This window comes from Dermacentor variabilis, chromosome 11 (assembly GCF_050947875.1).
Source record: "Dermacentor variabilis isolate Ectoservices chromosome 11, ASM5094787v1, whole genome shotgun sequence".
NCBI classification, from domain to species: domain Eukaryota; kingdom Metazoa; phylum Arthropoda; class Arachnida; order Ixodida; family Ixodidae; genus Dermacentor; species Dermacentor variabilis.
In genome coordinates, this window is record NC_134578.1 from 17,203,554 (window position 1) to 17,223,855 (window position 20,302).

The window sequence follows — 20,302 nt, forward strand, 5'->3', positions numbered from 1 at the left end:
GCAACCATAGAGTTTCCTACAATGCATGCAACCATGCGTGATGGCCAGTGATGTCCTATCATCATCGTCGTCTTGTTTCTTGTTTGGCTTCTTGTTTTTGCACGTGTCGCCTGTGGTGTCGCGCTCGCAGATGTTTTGATTTTGTAGTTGCGAGCAGGGGGCACCGACGGATCACGACTTTGCGCCTTCGTCCTTGAGAGTTTCGCTTTTTTTTTTCCCCCGCAGTCCTACTAGGTGAAGCGGAAGAAAGAACGTTTGCGATTCTCCGTTCCTGTGAATATTGTGTGGTGCTAACGACGAGGCTCGGAAAACGGGGAAATGCCTACTCCTTCGCGTAGCGCGCTGACTGTGCGGCGGTCGCGCGTTCAAATCTTTCCGGACGTCGCCTCGGGATGCTCTTGACAACTCGCGCAGCTGACGCGGGCGATAGAGTGTTGTGTTGTTGATGAAATCGTCGCCCGAGCCGCTCTATGAGCGAGCAGAAGAGCGCTAATTTGGGCCATGGTGCCAGCGAACGTCTCGGAGCCTCGCGAGATGTCTTGCTCGTCGCCGCCTTTGATGCCGGCTGAAGACGGTTGCAGGTATATCAACTTCCTCATCTTCGATCTGTATGAATAGCCAAGACCCGTGGATTGCGGTCCAGTGCCCTACAAATGCGGCAAACTTTGTAGACGCTCTTGTGTCGATCGTTCGTTAGCATCAAACGCATGAGTGCTGCAACTCGGGTCTCGAAAGCTCCTTGTTCGACGTTCAAGAGGACAAGCTGAGCGGTCGAAGGAGCGAGCAAGTCGTGTAAATGTTTTTCCGATTTTCGTGCAAATTACCCGACGCGCTGTTAATTAAAGGTGCGACAGTTATGCCTGCGCGAATTGTTATGCACGCGCAGTTGAACGAGTTTTAAAATTTGAAATGCAATGAGTATGTGCAAAAGGACTTTACGTAACGCTTGACGTTTGAACCTGGGTTGACGTTTGAACCTGGCATGTTCCGTAAATTTGTCTCCCGTTAGTGTCAGTGTTCCAAAATGTCTTACATTGTCGTTCGTGACCAAGAAATTGCCTCTTTCTTGCGTAATTTGCACGATTTCGTTTAATGAGCGGCCTAATTTTTTAAGGCTATCTGCGCGTTTATGCAACATATTAAAAATAGTGTTAAAGTGCCACAGATAAGCAGTGTGTGTGCTGCTGATTATTTGAAGATGTAGCATGAAGTCGTTATTTATTGATTTGACAGATCCCCTGACGAGCATGGAGCACAGCCAACATTGCAACCAGCACAACAGGTAAGAGTGCATTGCACGGGCAACTGCGTGTGCCTCAAAACGTGTGCCTTAATGCGTGCTCAGGCAGTTGAAGAAGAAGACAAGACAGAATCAGCATTACGGGGGTTGGGAGACAGAAGAGAATAAAGAAGTTACAATTGGCAACATGAGTACACTGTGTGTTTATTATGCGGGCTTGTTACATGCCTTCATTCATATATATATATATATATATATATATATATATATATATATATATATATATATATATATATATATATATATATATATATAATGTACGAATGAGTTCACGTTCTACACTTTCTTTTTGGAAGTGGGAAGTGTCTAAACGGAAACGCATATTGTGTGTTCACTGCGTACAGCAGTAAGCAATGAACAGGGGCCACGAGAGTGGCAGTCACAAGATGCAATTTGTTCATGCATAATGATGACAAAATGACTGCCTATGTTTGCTACTTAATTGTAATGCAAGTATGTGTGGCGAAAGATGTCTGTATGTTAAGTGGAACACATCCATCTGCCTAAACATACCGATTCTCACAAGAATTCAACTGCAAGAAGTTTTTCTTTGGCCTATTCAGAAAGAAGTCTGGGCATTACACAAGTAATTACAGTTATTGGTGTCTGAAGGAGTTATTCAGATGGGGACAGCTTATTAGGCGCAGCTACACTCAAAGACTATGAGAAATTGATTCCGATCAGTGGCTCAACACTGGTCCGCAGTTGACTTCCTCCCAGTGTTTGCCGGGTAAAGCAGTCTTGTTCACTGACTCTAACCCTGCAGCTGTGGTCCTCGTCATTTCCCTCTGCCCAACCCCTTCCTTAAAACATATCTGGTTCCTGTACTATTCAGTCCACTAAGGAATGTCACTACTTGCGAATGAACTGACTGTGTGACTGGCCCATTGTGAGCGCTTACAAAATTGACGTGCAGGATGGCAAGTCACTGGTTCACCTCTTCGATGGTGGCACGTTGGTATCCCAGTCCTTCGCACAGTCACTTCTACAGAGCATCCTATCCAGCGTAGAGAGCAGAGACCCTGGTATGTATGTAGCGTGTTAGATTGTCATTTTAGCTGGTGATATTACATTTAGGGAATGGCAGGCCTTTTGCTTAACAAGTTTCTCCGTCTGGTCAACCCTTTATGGATGAGTGCTGCCAACAGACAGAAAAGAAAAAAAAAATATTGTTTACTTGTTGAGTTCTGGTTTCGAGTATGACGCTTTTTGGCTAAGTGTCTTTGCTGTTTGTTGGACTAGACCACCAAAAACAGAGGACAAAGAAGTTTGGCATGTTGAAAGCATGGTCAGAGACAAAAAATCAATGCACCATCCTCAGCTTCAGTGATATAAGAAACGTAGAGGAAATGTGGTGTTCACCTCTGTTTCACATATGACAAGCACCAAAGGTGGCACACTGAGTACGTCCACCCCCACTACCCTCAATCTATGGCTGTGCCCCTGGCTTGGGGTGAAACTTTTTTTGGTGTTCTGCCTGGTGTTTGCCCACAGGAAACAAACCTACCATTGAAAAAGATTTCATCAAATATTTTTCTGCTTTTTGACTATCTTTAATAATGAAAAGCATTATATGCCCCATTTCGCGAAAATTTGGCAGCAGCATGACCAAAACACGGTACCAATAGTGGCTGATGGCGCAAAAAGTAAAAACACATTAAGAAATTCTCGGATTGATGTCAAATTTCTCAGTGCCTTACACAACCCGGTATCGCGTCTTCCCTATGTGCAAAAGCTCATGCAACACTTTTAGTGGTGTGTCGGTCACTGTTGTCATCTTCTATCCCACGCTAACAATCTTTCAATATGAAATAGCACCACTGCACTCTGCGCATCCATTTCTTGGCTAAATCCCCGTAGTGGGCAAGAACCACATACGTGACAGCAAACAACAACATTCTCGAGAACAAATCATTAGTGTATAAAATGAGGCATACCACCACCATCATGTCTCAAATGGAGCTGTTGCATCGGCACAGCCATCATGGACGCCAGTGCCGGGGACGCCGGGACGGTGGCCAGAAGGAAAGACTAGTATGCTGATGGGTACCAAGACTTTATTGTTCGGGCTGCCAGTTAAATAGGCATGGCTGGTTATGGCAGCGCCCCCTGAAGGCAGGTGAACTTGGTTTTGAAACCAAAACCGTGATACAACAAGAACGCCGTGCAAGTTTACAACGTGCACGGTGACATGCAGATGAATACCTAAGCGAAAACATTTCACCAAAGTGACTACAATGCTTCCGCATTCCCACATGTAAGCAGTCTTATGCTTCTGTCACACGAGCATGCAGAAACTCTTACGTAAGCGGTCGTTTACCAAGTTTTTATTGAAGAGGTGTTGCGCAGCAGACACACTGCTCTGACATTCTCTTTTTAGTGTTTCCTTCTGGACACACCACTGCAAATGTGGCGCTAGCGTTCGAAATAAAATCGACCAAAATAAACTCGTGCATCTCGGAATAAAAAATTAAAACTTAATGTATTACACAGTTTTCAAGTAAATTTGACAATGCTGGATTAAGAAACGTTAATGTAAAGGTCCAGATGGCCACATCCATTTGATTGCATGCAGTTCATCCTACTGCTTTGGTCCCTGTCACAGACCTGAAGCCTTTCTCAAAAAGGAAACTGCGAAACCACTGGCAACGTATGTGGGACGCAGAAGTAAATAATAAACTACATGTAATAAAGCCACAGTTAGGTTCTTGGCCCTCCGTAACAAAATCACGGCGAACAGATGTCCTATTCTGTCGCCTCAGAATAGGACACACGTTTGGCACGCATAACTTTCTACTCACTGGAAATGATCCTCCAACCTGTGGTAGATGCGGGGAGAGGCTGACCATCCTCCACGTTCTCCTGGAGTGTCGGGCAGCCGAATCTGAAAGAAGGAAACATTTTTCCCTAGCATATCGGCAGCACATCCCCCTACATCCCGTGATGCTACTCGGCCCAGAACCTTTATTTGACGCCAACGCAGTCCTAAGTTTTCTGAGAGATGTTGTCCTGCATGTTTTTATCCCCACATGTTCGTAGCGGGTCCTCTCTTCAGAGGATGCCGCTGTGATAGGTCTTTCGTATAGCACGCGCCTCTAGGCCCTTGTGTTTCAAGGGCTCTGGCGAGGCAGCAGTGCTCCAAGTAATTTTACCATCTTATATATTTTATATTTTGCATCATTCTTCTACGATCGATTTTAATGTTCATAGTATTCGTCATTAGTCATCACCATAATTTTATAGCACGTAGATTTTACGCACTTTACAGCGAATATTTTTAGGCCACTTTACAGCCAAGTCACATCTTCCATAGTACATCGTCAACATTACCACGTGTCATGGCGCTCTTTGGCCAAACCTGGCCCTTGCGCCACAAAACACAACACATCATCATAAAGGTTTATTGTAGCAGCTTAGGGAGCATTCGACCTGCTTACAAGACCCATTTGACCTGCTTACAAGGGTGAAGAAGAAAATGAACATTGCTGGGATTACTACACCTTCTGCGAGACCAAAAATAATTTTTTAAAATGAGCCTAGGCTACAGAAAAATATGCACTCACTTAACTTTTTTTTAATACGCGATAATTTCTGGCGCCCGCTGGTTTCGAGGCCACTCTTTTTCGTCCGTAAAAGAGGTTGACATACTGCGCTTCCAGAAAAGATGGCTTCTGAAAAAGAGAGCGCTCCCTGTTGTGTGTGTGAGTTAAATATTTTTTTTTTTTGGGCAGTCTTTGCTCAAAAGACTTTTGAGTGTCCATGTGACAGGGGTATTAAGTGCCTCGTCTCAATTTTTTCACGGCATTTCGCACATTTCGACGAAAAATACATTTTTCCTTTGGATATTATTATGTCTTATCCTTAAGAGGAAGCTTTAGCTCAGGCCCAGAAATGCTTTTCGGAGATAAAACTTATCAAATTCGGTGCAGTATTTGTCGAGAAAAACTATTTCTCCTTTCCTGTGTATTTAGATAGAAGCCCTCTGAGCTAAAGCTCTTAAAAGGGTTATTCAAAACGCGCGCACTACTTCACCACCTCTGAGCAACAGCGGCAGAAACGGCCAACTATATGCAACCTGCCTTCTTTCCCGATGATCTCGTCTGGCTGTCAGTACCTTCGAACGCTCCTGGCCTCTCCAAAATTTCTTCCCCTCTTCAATAGACCTTATCACGCTGTCCAGCGTACACTCTGACCTCCGTCATCATGTACATGACATTGTTCATGTATACTGCCTGAAGCATTACTGTGAGCTGCTCGTGGTCAGTACTGATAAAGACGCCAAGATGGCTGCTCCTTCTCCCAAGATTGATTGTGGTGAAGAAGACAGACACCATGAACTGAAGAGGATGCACACCGCCATCGTCTGCAGCATCGTTATTGCTTCACGGAAGACAGTGCTGAATTGTTACGGTTCAGAGCGCTGCCCAATGTAACTGCTCTAGCCGCCTGTTCCGCACAATAAACTTCACTTTAGTTTGCTTTGTTGTTTGGCCTTGAAGGAGACCTTGTGTTGTACCTTGATAGCATTCGTAGAAGTGGAGTAGATTTCAACATTTGGGCAGAATAGGTCTTTGGAAAATTCAAAATGAGCGTGTCACATGAGATGATCGCCAGCTTAATTCTCCTGAAAGTCATGCATCATGCATGCCTGCCAGCTTTCCTGAGTAATTTGAGAAATTTACGAATTCAGGCTCATATTAGGAATGTCTCGTCATGTTTAATGAATAAATTATATCTGTTCACAAAATGGTTTTGCTGATTAGTCAGAAAACTTTCCATTGGAAATATTCTGATTGTGAAAGAATGCAAAAGAGGTGCTTACTTTGGGCAAGTTTGCACGGAGAAGTTCCTGAAGCTGTCGCTGAAAAAAACTTGCTCTAATGGCAATGTGCTCCTTGTCACTATTTGCTATCCAAGTTTGTGGTTGCTTGTGTGCTGCATCTGAATTTAAATCATATTTAATAAAAGACGTATGCATCCCTGACAAGAGCAAGCTTTTAATCAAATTTTTGTTATCCCCTCTCTCACCTTCATTTTTTCAGTATCGTGTCAATGGAATTTTATGAATATTAAAAATTTCCAGATTGGCAGGTATGCTCACGATGCACGCCATGTGCTCTTCGGAGTTTTTCCTGCTTTGCTTCTTTTTCACCTTTACCTGCAACAGATGACATCAAAAACGTGTTTTTAGTAGACTTCTTATTGTGCGAGTCCTTCGTTAAAAAAGCCCTTCTATACACTTCTTATTGATTCTTTTGCTAGTTGACAAAAACTCAAAACAGAGCAAGTATTCTTTCTGTTCACACTTTATTTACTTTTATTTTGATTAGTGGTGGCGACTGCCTGGGCTGACACGCTGCTGGATGTTCTCGAGCTTCTACCAAGGGCCACAATATCGCAGCAGGTGTGTCATGCATTACTGATTGTAATTCAGTTTCAGAGGAGGACAACCTCTGAACTTGGGACAACTGAGAGTTGAGCAAGTTAGTGAGGATTTATGGTATTGAAAGGCAGGGGGCAGGCATGGACTTAAGGAAACATGCGTTGCATTCTCATCATGCCTGTGTTTGCCCGGCTGCCTTGAGAAGCTCTGCAATGCAGACATAAGTAAACATCCATTCCATTCTCATCCTTCTTGTCATCTCTGCGTTTGCATAGCTGCCTTTCGGTGCCAAGAACCTCTGCAATAAGGTGTGAAATGGGATCAGTTTGGTTCAGGTTCATTGTGAAAGGAGCGCAAGAGGGCAGGGCTCATAGAGAAAAGAAATACACAGTTGTTAGTCCAGCACTTGACCTGTGTGCTTCTGTTATCTGTGTAACCATCCCTTTTGCACCACCTTCCTAATAAACGTGAACTTGAGCACTAGTGTTACAGCCACCGCATTACAGACAGTCTTCGTTCAGTGGTATTACCCTCTGCTATATGCCAAGGGACATTTTGGGTCGATGGGATGATGGGTAAGCGATGAGGCATGATGGGACTGTTACCTTTCAATCGGGAATATAAGAAGACACTTGCCCTTTTTATTTAAGTAATGTACTCAGTGTTTGCGAATGTAGATTTTTCTAACGAGACTAACATACTAACCAAGAATATGGGCATGAAGCCGCGTGAACAGCTTGTGGTGTCTCATATTTGAAGAAATGGTTTGCAGCTTATCATTGAAGCAACTGTTAATTTTGGAAAGAGTGAATCCAACTTAATTAGCAGACTTCTGTAAATTCGTGTACGTTGTCTGGGGATCAGCATATAGCATCGGGGCGTCTAGCGACCTGGAAAAGTCGTGGGATTGTCAGCAAACTTCTTGTTTTACTAACATTGAAAAAGAAAGGAAGTTTCACATGAGTTGTGGCTTCTAAACACCTCTATGAAGAAACCCATGTGGAAATGCATACAGCTTTCATAGCTGCGAGCTACTGTTATATGAATGACCATACGGTGGACTCTTGATGAACAAAACTTGCTTAGATGGAAATGCATGATAAACGGAACAGTAGTATTAGCATTGGTTGGCTGCCCATGGACTCAGTGTTTGCAAAAGTTGGTGAAATGGAACCCACCTTTTTTTGACCTTTGGGTAAATGAAACTTTAACCTGAACCACCACTTACCTCATCGATGTGTGGAACAGCAAAGGTCTGCCAAACATGCCAAATGGTGATGCTGTAAATGACAAAAAACAATCCATCAGGCACTTGAGGCAGAGATTATGCAAATTAAAGATGGCAAAGTTGCAGTGGTGTTTCCACCATGAGGACTTCGTAATGATCTGTTAGCCGGAAGAGATCGCTAAGGAGTAGGTAGGATCTTGCAGTTTGGCTGCAACTACTGCTTTGTTCACACTGCTAGGTTCACCTTTGACGATGCCGTTGTTACTGCTTTGAAGACACAGCTGAAAGTATAATCAGTGAAGTTCTTAGCAAAGACGGTGATTTTATTGACGAAGGTGTAAACATTACTGTTCCAGTGTGTTACCGTTTCCGATCTTATGGTAAAATATGTAGTTGAAAGTCCGCAGTGCCATTTAGAATGCAAGGACTGCACAGAAGTATCGGGAATCTTATCGCACGTGACCACAACCTTGTGCAAAGAAGCTACAATATTACAAGCAGAGTGCAGTGAAGTCTTTTTTTTTTTCACCACAGTAATCAAAAAACACTCGGATGCTTTTAAAGTAAAATAATTCTTGGCGATTCTTGTGCCCTTTGTTTAATTGAAACTTAAGGTAAACAGAACTTCTGTCCCTTCAAGTTCCCTTTAATCGTAGTCTACCGTATTTTCATTTTGTGAAACTGCATGTCTACAACTAAAAACGTCTGCAGGTATTGCCAGTCGCAGTGCAGAAGGGCCAGGTGTCCCAGTCACCCCTGTCCCGCCTAGTGTCTTGCCGTCTGTTGGGTGCAGTGGCCGCACTGCTGGAAACAGTTGTGTAAGTCCTCTTTCTGTCTTCCATTTTGCATTTAAAGGCCAACCAAATACAAATTTCAGTTTGGCTAAATTGGTTATAAATGAGTAGTTGTACGCTAGCAAACCTGCAGGTGAAAGGTGTAAGGATGCACTCACTTATATTGAGGCAAGAGTTCTCCAAATGCATCGTTTTGTATCTCAGCACTGCTCATGTCCATGGTTCTGTTCACTGTCGCCTACTGTATATTTGTTAGTGCTGAGTTTTAGTTTATTTTATGATGATTACTGGATGCTACAAATAAAATGATGTTCCTAATGGGACATTGTTATGTCAAGACTAACACATAGTTCTTCATCTGTGCTTTTGAGGGGTGATAAAATGTTTGCTTGTAGCCAAATTTTTCTGGTTGTGTTAAAAAGGGTGCAGAAGGAGCTGCTACCGCTGGCAGAGTCCCTCTGCCGGGATCCTGATCCGGACGTTCGGGCCAGCATGTGTTGTCAGCTGGGCACTCTCACTCGGTCCATCGGGTGAGTGCCTGCCGCTTACCATTATGATGGAGTTCAAGTGATGCAGATGAGAAAAATTATATCGCCTGTATTTACAAATTAAGGTATGCTACCAAACTACCCTTTGTGAATTACCCTCGAATTACCCTTGATTTACCATCGAGGGAAAAAAAATACGCCACCCTTATTGTAAGAAGAGGCCTGGCATGCCAGAGAAGGTGCGAAATCAAAACATGGGTAGCCGTGCTACCTTAAAGCTTCTGCACCAGCTTACCATGATATCATAGGTTTTGATGACGTCTTCTCCGGCCTAGTTAATACTTTACCAGTAAAGATAGACTTACTGTATTCTAAATGACTCAAGCACCGAACTTTGGAAAAACACTGAAGCATCAAGTTTACAAATGCGTAACTTGGTAGTATTAAAAACGGATATGGCTTTTCTGTAGATTGGACCTGTCAGAGCAATCTGAAGTAGACAAATGTCATGTATGAGTTTGCAGCTTAGACGAAATTGTTACAGAATTAATGACGATCTGTGAGAATTCTACTTGCAACTCAGTGGTAAATTACAGATTTGTGTGTAGTACTACAGCAGTTTTGTCTGTTTATAAGTCTAAAAGGGTGCGCTTTACGGAAATTAGATACACGTCACTTTTTATTGCCGAGTTACAGAGTTATAAACTTGATGCGTCAGTTTTCTCAAAATTTGTAATCTGCAAGAAATTTTAGAAAGAGATTATATGAATCAATGACTTTTATTTCTCATTTAGGAATGGAGGAGGGTGAAGAGAAAGCTGCAAAGGGAAAACTTGAAAAGCACTGAACCTGCAACAATATATGACAGCGAAGCAGGGCACGAAACATACACGCAATAAAATAAAAAGTGATAAATGAAAGTGCCGCATGTCATCATGCATAAGATAAACTTCATAGACACATATGCTTAATGAATGCTTAGACTTATACTGTGCAATAAAAATGTACTGTGCATACTTATCAATGAGAACCGAGCAATGGCAACAATGGCAAGATAAGGTTAGTACAAGTTCCACAAGTGCTATAACACATAAAAGTAAAGAATTAATGGTATGTCAACAAAAGGAACTCGAGTTATTACTCATATAAACGTGAAAGAATTACCATATTTCTACGATTCTAGCACGCCCCCGAATACAATTTGCACCCAATTTCCAGCGCAAAACAGGAGTAAATGAAGATCGCTGAAAGAAGTCATTGTTGCTCAGTGGACATAATGTAGTGCGATCATAAGGATGAAGCAATGAAGCGATGTTCAATGCTCTATTGTGGTTACAGGCTGGGAATGACAAAGCAGTACCTGCTGCCTTGTCTGGTAGAGCTGTCCAGTGATGCAGACAGCGCAGTTCGACGTGCAGCCCTGGAGGCTACCGTTACTATGCTGGGACTGCTGGATGACGGTACGTTTTTCTTACAGCAGTTACTGTCACAAACCCTTTTAGCTAACAAAGGGTGGGGAGGGCAATGCCCTGTTGCGTCAAACACATTTAGCTTTCAGCACGTCAATGAGTCCATAATACCCAAGTGTGTGTCATTATTCATTTCATTCTGTCTTTTGTACTTTTTCACTCCTTCTTGAGAGCACTTCAATCAGCCAGCTTTGGTGCTTTTCTGCTTGTAGTGCCGTGCCGGGACAACCTGGTGTCGCTGGTTCTCCGGTGGAGGCAGCGTTCTGCTGGCGAACTGGCTTTCCTGGCTACGCAGTTTGGACCCCTCTGCCGCCTGCCTACAGGTGAGAAAGGACATGGCTTTAATGCTGTGAGGTGTGCAAAGGTGGGCCCAGGCCCCGAACAAGGCAGAACAGTCACAGGGAATGGACACTGAACGCTCTGTATTGGGGCAGGTGTTTACAGTTATGGGATCTGATGCTCCTTGGCCATATTTGGCCCTTGTGCCGCAAAACACCACATTAATCAGAGTTATGGCACATTACAATTACACATAAGCAATGATTACGAACAACTCTGAACTTATGGCACATGGCACGACTAGAGTTCACGCCTGGTGAAGCTCTTGTGTCGAGGTGAACTAGTGGCTTGAGATAATCACAGTTAGCTTTTTGAAGTGGCCCATAGCTGAAGACCAAGCCTTGGACACACGCACAGCACTGGTGGTCACGAACTCACCTAACCCAGCCTGGCACTACAATCCTGTGACTGGTTCAGGAAGGCTTCCAAGGCTGCAAGCTCCAGGTTAGGACTGGGAGAAGATGGGGAACCTTAGTCCAGGAAACGCGGGTTCGGGACGAAACCGGTCCACTGATCACAAGTCCAAACAACAGGTCCAAACCACAGGTCCAATGAGACACAGCTAAAGAAGATTTGCAAAGACCGCAGGCTCCACTCTTACTGGACGTGGCTTCCTGGACTCAATCCACGGTGCAAGAGGCTGCTGTCATGCAAGCTGGCCCTGACTCTCCAGATGTCAGAATCATTGGACAGGTGGCTAATCGCGGTTAACCTGACAATGAAACGGCCCAGACGGCGTCTGCTCTTTATCGACAGCGCTGACGACAGTCCACCCACACTGTGCCAACGATGGCTACGCATGGAGCGGTGATCGAGTCATGTGATGCGTTGTCCTTTTGTCTGTCGTGCAAATTAGCCTTGCGGTTACCCACTTGCCTTAAAGTTAGAATAGCCTTTCTGTATATTGGAGAAAACTTGGATAACAAAACTTTTTATGCAGTAAGCGATTGCCATAAAACACTGGCCAGCTACAGTAAACTCTCAGTTGTACGAATGTCGGTTTATCGAATATTCGAGAATAACGAACTTTTAAAAAATCCCCGGCAGTTTTCTTATAGATTCTATGCAAAAATGTTTCACTTAAACAAATTTCGGAACAGTCAATATTTCAGTTTAACGAACTCGCTCAGAGGACCAAGGCTTGCACTGCATTGCACTGCACTGCACTACAGGCGCAACCGATGCCCGCCCTCATCAAACCGCCGCTCCAGCGGCAATGCAACGTCGCTGGCGCTACAGCACACCTGGGGCAAAGTGGCAGTGCGGAAAATGAACGGCAACGAGGCATGGCTTCCGAGATCGCTGGCACAAAACGAGCAAGCATGTAACCTTGGAGGCCATGAACAAAGTAACATCGCTGGCGCTTACAACGCTGCCAGAGCAAAGCGGCGGTCTGTCTCGCCACAAACCACGTGGTGTGTGTTTTTTTCCAACCGGCTATTCGTGGCATGGTCGTTGTGTCTTTCTTTCCAGTCTCGTCGGTTCCACGTGTGCGCACAAACGACCCACGTGGTGTGCTTTTTCATTGATTTGTACAAATTCCATTTCACAGATTTCTAACGCTATGGATGCCATGTCTTTTGCCCCATGAATTGCACTTCAAACTTTTGACTCTGTATGCCACGCCTTATGTTGGTCTAGTGAATATTCAGTTTAGTGAACTTTCAGTTAAGTGAACTATTTCCTTCGGTCCCTTGAAGTTCACTTAAGTGAGAGTTCACTGTATTAAACTGAGAACTTCATTTGTGTTCAGTACAACATAACTTCACTATTTCATTAGTTTCAGAGGGAAAAAAGGACTTGATTGTATTCATCAGATATTGTATTGATAAAAAGATATTTTCGAGACCTTCATATACCAGAACTGAGCTGTAGTCAGCACTTGCATAATAATTTGCAGTTCCCTTTAATAAGAGTAGACTGTACTGTACATATATCTTGATTTCTATGTACCTATGTGACTGACTGCTTGCTACGTTCTTGTTATGCAATACTAAGAGACCCTCAGCATGTGCGGTGGTGCATTTTCTTGCCCAAAATTTGTAAGCATTAAATTTTGTGAAAGATATTTTGATATACCATATATGGCACTTTTTTCTTGAATTGATTCTATGTTCGATTCGACATTTGCTGTTCAGTATTCGCACACCTCTAGTATAGTGACCATGTGTCACTTGCTGTCGCAATGTTCAATAATTTTGGGGATATTGTTATTGCCTTCGACAGCTATTGCTGTTGCAGTGGCCGTTTTGTCCCACGTACACAGCCTCGTGTAAGCACAACGCTTTATTTATTGCATTATATTGCAGACACCACGTCTGAAATGCATGGCATTTTGTCGCTCATGCTTCAGGAGCCCGCTGTCTCGCATCAGTGCTCTGTTAATTAAGCCACTGCCAGTGGATGCTTTGGAGTTGGCTCTGACACTTCAAATTAAGTTCACTGGAAGGAACTCAGCATTTTCAGTGCATCTAAGCATGTGTGCAGTACATTTTGTTTGCCCGAGGACAAGCTGAGCGCCAAAGACATGGCCTTAGAGATTATGGGGCACTGCCCTATTGCAGCCTATCAGTTTCCTACAACAATTACTAGAGGGAACCGCAGTGCTGGTGTCCATCGGAACTGCTAGTATGACAATTCGGCCAGCATGGGAAGGATAGGCAGCATGTGGATTTTAATGAACTTCATCATTTGTGGATTCCAATGACAGAGTGGGTGTGCAAGCCGACCATTTTCGAGGCTAGCGTGAGGATGAAAAATGCCAGGAGATGCGAGAGTCGAGCATCCATAAAACCCTTTGCTTTGTGCTTTGCTTCGTAGTACAGGGATTAAAGCATTAAGCCTGAAAGGGGTAGTGTAGTTTCTTATGAGCCTTCTTGTCTGTGGCATTTGGCAGGTGCCGTCTCACTTAAGGCTGTCTTGCAGGAATTGTCGAGAAGGATGGCTGGCTGGTGGAGCTCTACCAACAGTTGTCGACCACCGGATTGTGTGTCTCCAAGAACAGTCCAGACAGAATGCCCACTTCACAAGCCGCCGGCAGCCGGTGTCGTCGGACTTGTGCCCACTTCTTTCCTGTAAGCCTGATCTGGACATTGTATTGCACTTCGTCACCACATGCACTGTTGAGTGTGCATCTTGATTTGGTACAAGGGGAACTAATAGTAAGGGGAATGTCTGCCTAACATTCGAGAGCATCTGTTGTTCCCCCATCAGCCTTGAGTGTGTATTTTGAATTGGCTCACATCATACCAATATTCTCTCATAATGATAGGAAGAAGGAAATACTGCCATACTGTTGGCTAAGAATCTAGCTTTATGTTGAGTGTATTTTTGTCCAGGAAAAGAAGCAGCGCTCAAAAGCACAAGGATGGAAGCAAGCACAGTCATCAGTCGTCGAAGTCCAATTTGTGGATTGAGTGCATTAGCTAGTTATTCATGACTCATCGTACATTCTAGCGTAATCGCTGGTGGTTGCATATGTTCGAGAATTTATTCCACTCTTTGCGACATGCAGGCAGTTGAATTAGTCAAGACTTCTCCGTTATGGAATCCACGACAACATTCAAGAAATTTGAGATACATGTAGCCACATTTTATGCTGAGTGATAACTTTGTAAGAGTAGTTAGCCAGTGAAAAACAGTCGCAGAAAGAAGGATAAACAATTTACATCTGTCAACACGAAAAAAAATATGTGCTTTGCACTTGAAATGATTTGTTGTACGCTCTTGATGAAAAAAAATGTGGTAGACTTGTGTGACTTGGCAGTATCTCAACCCAAATTTCAGCAAAGCAGACTTCCAAGTTATAAAACTGGTAAAGCACAACATAGAATGGAAAAAACAAACGAAGCCAGCCAGATGAAAGAACAGAGCGCTGAATTCACTTAGAACGCACTTAGAATGCAATACCAACTCGCTCAATCCTCAACCCTAGAGACCTCCAAGTGTCATCTGTGTCCTCAAGCTGTGTTTGTCCTTGTCCTGTTGCTTTGGGCCATAATTAGTCACCAACTAGTTCATGTGTGCACCTCGTTGCAGTTCAACCACATGGGACTCTTGTACTTGGCTTGTGTTGGCTAATGTAAACACTTGAAGGGTCTGCGTTAGTCCTTTTCTCATCTGTTAACTTTTCAAGGCACACAATTCATTGCTCACTCCGCCAGCAGTGAGATGGAAGATGATAACCTTAGTAAGATGAAAGGCCAATTGCAATGAAATCTTGGTTTGGCTAAATTCATTAGAGAGTTTTAGAACAGGGACTCCGAAAGTTTGGGCCCCAAAGAGCTTTGCAGGCGTTAGCGTTGGGGCATGCAGGAGAGTTTTAGAATAGGGCTTTGTGTTTGCAGATAGCGTCTTGTGCTCGCAGTGCCACTACGGCGTCAAAGAAAAGCTTTTATGAATAACAAAATAAAATAAACCATTTTATGATAGCGAAGTTAAGTTGTGTTAGGCCTACGAGCCATGAAATTGACAATCGAATTGGGAATCAGCGGTGTCTAGTGAATCAATCTTTATAGCACACGCTAGTTGAGAGAAAGCGATAGCCGCAGTCACTTCTCCTAGCGTTACCATGAATCAAGCCCAGTTTGGTGCTAAGTTAGAGTCATTGTTTCGATGGGTTCCGGCATGTTTGTTGATGAAAAGCTTTTGGGGCAGCTTCTGAGGCTCCCACTAAATCAGTGAAATAATGTGATTGACGTAAAACCTAAATGCAAAAAGGGGGTACCAGCGAAATTCAAAGGACGCGCGCACTAGGAAAAGGCGTTAGACACAGACGGATGCGTCTTTTCATGTCTAATGCCTTTTCCTTGTGTGCGCGTCCTTTGTATTTCACTGGGATCCCCTTTTTCAAATTCATCATGCGCCAACTGGCCCAAGAGCTTGCGCTAATGCACCCAAATGCAGTTGGCATCTCGCGCATGCACAATGGCTTCGACGCCATTTCTTTGGAGCCTCAAACATTTGGGGCCTCTATTCTAAAACTCTCTATTATAAATTTGGAGTATGTAGTGCAGGAGCTTGTTCAAAACGTTTACAAAAAGTGTCATAACGACATACTAACTGGGAAAGCGTACGTTCCGAAGTCTCTGTATGTACTTGACATCTATGTAACGCAGCGTGTGGCACAAATCACTGCAGTGCAGAAAAAGACATACATGATCGTTTTTGCAGTGCATAGTGCTTTAAGACAGGAACAGGAAACCGAAACGAAATTGAGCTGGTTTGTAATGCGGAAGTACAATGTTGCTAGAGCAAAACGTGGGGCTCACTTCATGCCGCCTGTAGTAGGGAACGGCAGCTCGTTTGGGGTATCGACTATTAAAAGTGTGCAGTACATTTCCAATGGCCCTACACCTCACACGCTGTGAAACAGATAGGTGAAGATGCTTATCGCAGTATGTCGGCAGTGATAGCTGTGAATGCAGTGTGCAACACCTCTGGAGAAAATTTGCTGGTACCGGAATAAGAAACTGAATACACGCTGGCGTCACGTGAGCCAGGCGGGCGAGTATTGTGGTAAATCTGCTATGGCACACAGCTACTTTGCTCGATCGCACACGCCTCACGCTTTTTCTTATTTAGACGGGATCTAGCAGCCAGAAAACGTGTCATGCAGTTACACTTTGGCAATGTACTGAATGTTGGTGCCGAAAGATAGTGCTTTCACGTAACATATAAACTGGTGAAATAGAGTTGTAACTCCATTGGGTCATTTTGTTGTGTTCTCGATCGCAAACTATGGCACCGAAAAACCGTACGTAATGGGATCATATCAGCAAGGTTCTACTGTACCGTTGAAGCCGTATTGGCAACGCTGCAGTGCTGGTGAATGCTTAATTTTCTTATTGACATTTATGTATCACCTAAGCAGACAATTCATACACCTAGTGGTTAGCGGATATGATTCGAATCAAAGACAATAGCCTTTGAAATTTTCAGCGGGCAGTGGGCACTGCCTAATCCTAAAGTCGTGTTGAGGAGTTTTGCTGGTTCTCAATGTTTTGGGCTCTGTGCCACTTTCGGAGAGCTTTAATGGCAGCATTTATTTCCAGTTTCGATGTCAAAAAAACATGTATTTTTGCAAGCTTTTCGGGACTCATTCATTTGTGTTTCAAGTGAAAAATTTGGCACAGAGACTGCTCTAGATCCAAGGCCTCTGAAACCGTGCCTTTTACACTGTCCATAATTTTGTTGCAGCTGGCTTTTAAGGAACAGGAGGAAGATGATATCGATTCAACAGTGCATTGGTGTACAACATTCTAGTTGAGCTTAAGGTGATGGAGGTACATTTTATTTTAGGTAGGTTTTTATTTTTATGAGCACAGATATCTGGTAGTTTGTTAGATTAACAAAATGGATGGCACTACATTGATGCTTCTTGTCACAATGGTGCTGTCTTAGCCTCTGTTGTTTGTGCAGTAAATCATTGCATATTTTCGGTACATAGCCTTCACGAAAATCCAAACAGGAATGGTGGCCCTTGCGGTTTCAAATAATTCATTTATACTGTGTACGTTTCCTGTTGTTTTTTCTCTTGTCTTGCTGCTTGCCAAATGATCAGCGCTGCCGATGAAAACAAGCCGAAAAGGTAATCCCAAATTTGCTTACCTTTCTTTAAAATTATTTTTTAAGCTCTAAAGGAGTGCTGATAGAACATTTTTATCTCATTTTTATTTAGCTTTTGGGCAGCTGTCGACCCAGTAATTGCACGGTAGAGCCTCAATTCTCCTAGAGCACAACAAGTCATTAATCACATTGCATTGCCTTTTGGTGCAGTGTTTCTGGCGCTGTGCCCAGCTCACTATCTTAGCACAGTGCTAGGGACACTTTCAGACATCTGTTGAGTCACTTGAAATCTTGTGGAGAGAATAGTATCACTGATAGCAGACAGTTTTAGTTTAGCGTACACTAAACCATTGCACGCTATAATATAGCAGGTTGTTACTGCGCATGCACAGAACACTAAACAACCCATAGCATATAGCGTATGCACACTATTTCTCAAATTTAATCTTAGTGTCTTTGCGTGGTTTGCGTAGTTTGCACAAAACATGGCGGCAGTCCCAGCTGCCTGCTTTGAATTGAATTTGCCGTTGTTCTTGTAAAAGAAACTTCGTTCGTAGCAAATGTCTGTGTAAATGGCTTTCGCTTAGACTCAAGCCGCTTCGACGACAGAGTATTGTGGATAACCTTGCATAGTTTTCGAGATCGCTTCTCGTTTCGAACGAATCAAAGCCTAATGAAAGAAGCATTTGAGATGTCAGCACGACCTGTCGCTCCAGTTGGGAGATAGCTGCAACGATGGCATATGGCCTCTGAGATCCGAACATCTCGCAGGGAAGCTAAAACTGTAACAAATGTGCGCTGCTTAGCGTACGCTATACATACTATAGCGTATATCGTACGCTATATTTGCGTATGCTAAACTAAAACTATCTAGTGATCGTTTGAGCATATTGCCCCTGAATAAACGTTTCATTGTCTTTATTTGCTTGTCTTGAAAACAGAGGGCCATTGGACCTCACAAAGGGGTGGATGAATAGAACATTGTTGCCATAATTTATGTCACAATAGGGAGTTCTAGCTTGCCTAGTATTCCGGCAAATGCGGGTGATTTGGGCAGATTGCCTGATGAGCGTAAAGATGAGCGGCTGAAGTGGTGCAGCCACCTGATGGCACAGAGCTCAACCAGACAAACGCAGTGCTAATATTGCAGGAACGAAGTATATATTATACTTTGCTACTGGTACAAATTTTGGACAGCAATGTAGTCATGAAGATGATTATGTCACTTTTAAAAGATTACACCAGCAGAGAAGAAGAATAGACGTGGCTCTGTGTTTGATAATGATGATGCTGATTTTTTTGCATCCCCTTTGAAATGGGGTGGCGACAAATAATAAAATAGGCTGCTTTAGTTAATCAGGTAAGCTATACATGTTTACATTCTGTCATATTTGTATACATCTCCTTAATCCTTTTTCTCATCCTCAAAACTTTCTCCTCCTCAAAGCTTGCCTGGTTAAGCTTTGCATCATCAGACGGTGCCACCGACCAGATGCTTATGTTTGCGCCCCCGCTCATCCGGCAAACAGCCCGCACTTGCCGGAATACCAAGCGCACTAAATCTTTCTCTTGGCAATGTTATCAATAGCGCATGGTTACACATTGGTTAGTGGTAAAAGGCACTACAGTGAAAAATAAAGATGGGGTGCAGACTTCGTCACCATCTGGCCCAGCGAGAAAAGTAAACAAATGAATCCAGTGTAATACAGTGTAATACAGTGTAATGATGAACATCATCATCATTGTAAGACCCACTTTTGGCCACAACATTTGTGTCTGAGTTAACCTGCTGCAGTGGCTATGGTGTTACGTTATGAATCACAAGGCCACAAGATCAATTCCTGGCCACACCACATATTGTTGGGGATAAATTGCAAGAATGTTCGTTTACAGATTTCAGTGCACATTAGAGAACCTCTGTTCATCAAAATTAAATCAGAGCCCACCCAGTACGTCATCTTTCATAATGCACTCTGTGCTGTTGTAGGGGGATAAATGCAGCACTCTAATTAAATAATTTTAAATAAACAATTAATGAGAATGTGCAGCATATAGCATTTCGACTTATCAGCAGGCCACTATGTTCTTTTTGTGTTTTTAGGACCTGGTGCAGTTTGTTACTGCAGAATCATTCGAGGCCAAGCTTCTACCCGTGTGGCAGAGGTTGTGTGCCGACCCAGAACCATCGGTGCGCTCTGTCATAGCTGGTGCAGTCATTCAGGTATGGTCTGTGTGAATGACTCACCTGTGCCATTTTGGACTATTAGCTCCTACCTGCTGTTAGTGACTGCAGTGCATTAAAAAATAAGAAACATCCGCTTATCAGAACATTTCACTTACACAGCCTTAGAAGTCAGTTAGCATGGCTTTGGTTACAGCCTTATAGTTGGCATGGCTTTGGTTACAGCCTTAAAGCTCAGTTGGCATGACTTTGATTACAGCCTTATAGTTCAGCTGGCATGGCTTTGGTTACAGCCTTAAAGCATAGTTGGCATGACTTTGGTTACAGCTTTAGGCTTCAGCTGGCATTGCTTTAGTTACAGCCTTAAAGCTCCATTGGCATGGCTTTGGAAAGCTTTAGAGGTCAGTTGGGTTGGCTTGATTATAGCCTTAGAGCTCAGTTGGCATGGCTTTGGTTCCAGCGTTAGGGTTACAGCCTTAGAATTCAGTTGGCATGGATTTGGTTACAGCCTTAAGGTTACGGCCTTAGAGTTCAGTGAGCATCACTTTGTTT

At 43.5% G+C, this 20,302-nt stretch overlaps 1 protein-coding gene across 1 annotated transcript in view; it reads left to right on the forward strand.

Moving 5' to 3' along the window:
- Window positions 1–20,302, forward strand: part of LOC142564462 (serine/threonine-protein phosphatase 4 regulatory subunit 4-like) — a 43,565-nt gene continuing 23,263 nt past the window's right edge. Inside the window, exons 1-10 of the mRNA XM_075675464.1 lie at window positions 1–581; window positions 1,234–1,282; window positions 2,217–2,325; window positions 6,631–6,704; window positions 8,623–8,729; window positions 9,128–9,235; window positions 10,532–10,653; window positions 10,875–10,985; window positions 13,927–14,075; window positions 19,670–19,789. Of these exons, the coding sequence (XP_075531579.1) occupies window positions 502–581; window positions 1,234–1,282; window positions 2,217–2,325; window positions 6,631–6,704; window positions 8,623–8,729; window positions 9,128–9,235; window positions 10,532–10,653; window positions 10,875–10,985; window positions 13,927–14,075; window positions 19,670–19,789 (1,029 nt within the window). The 5' untranslated portion in view covers window positions 1–501. The remainder of the gene's footprint in view (window positions 582–1,233; window positions 1,283–2,216; window positions 2,326–6,630; window positions 6,705–8,622; window positions 8,730–9,127; window positions 9,236–10,531; window positions 10,654–10,874; window positions 10,986–13,926; window positions 14,076–19,669; window positions 19,790–20,302) is intronic.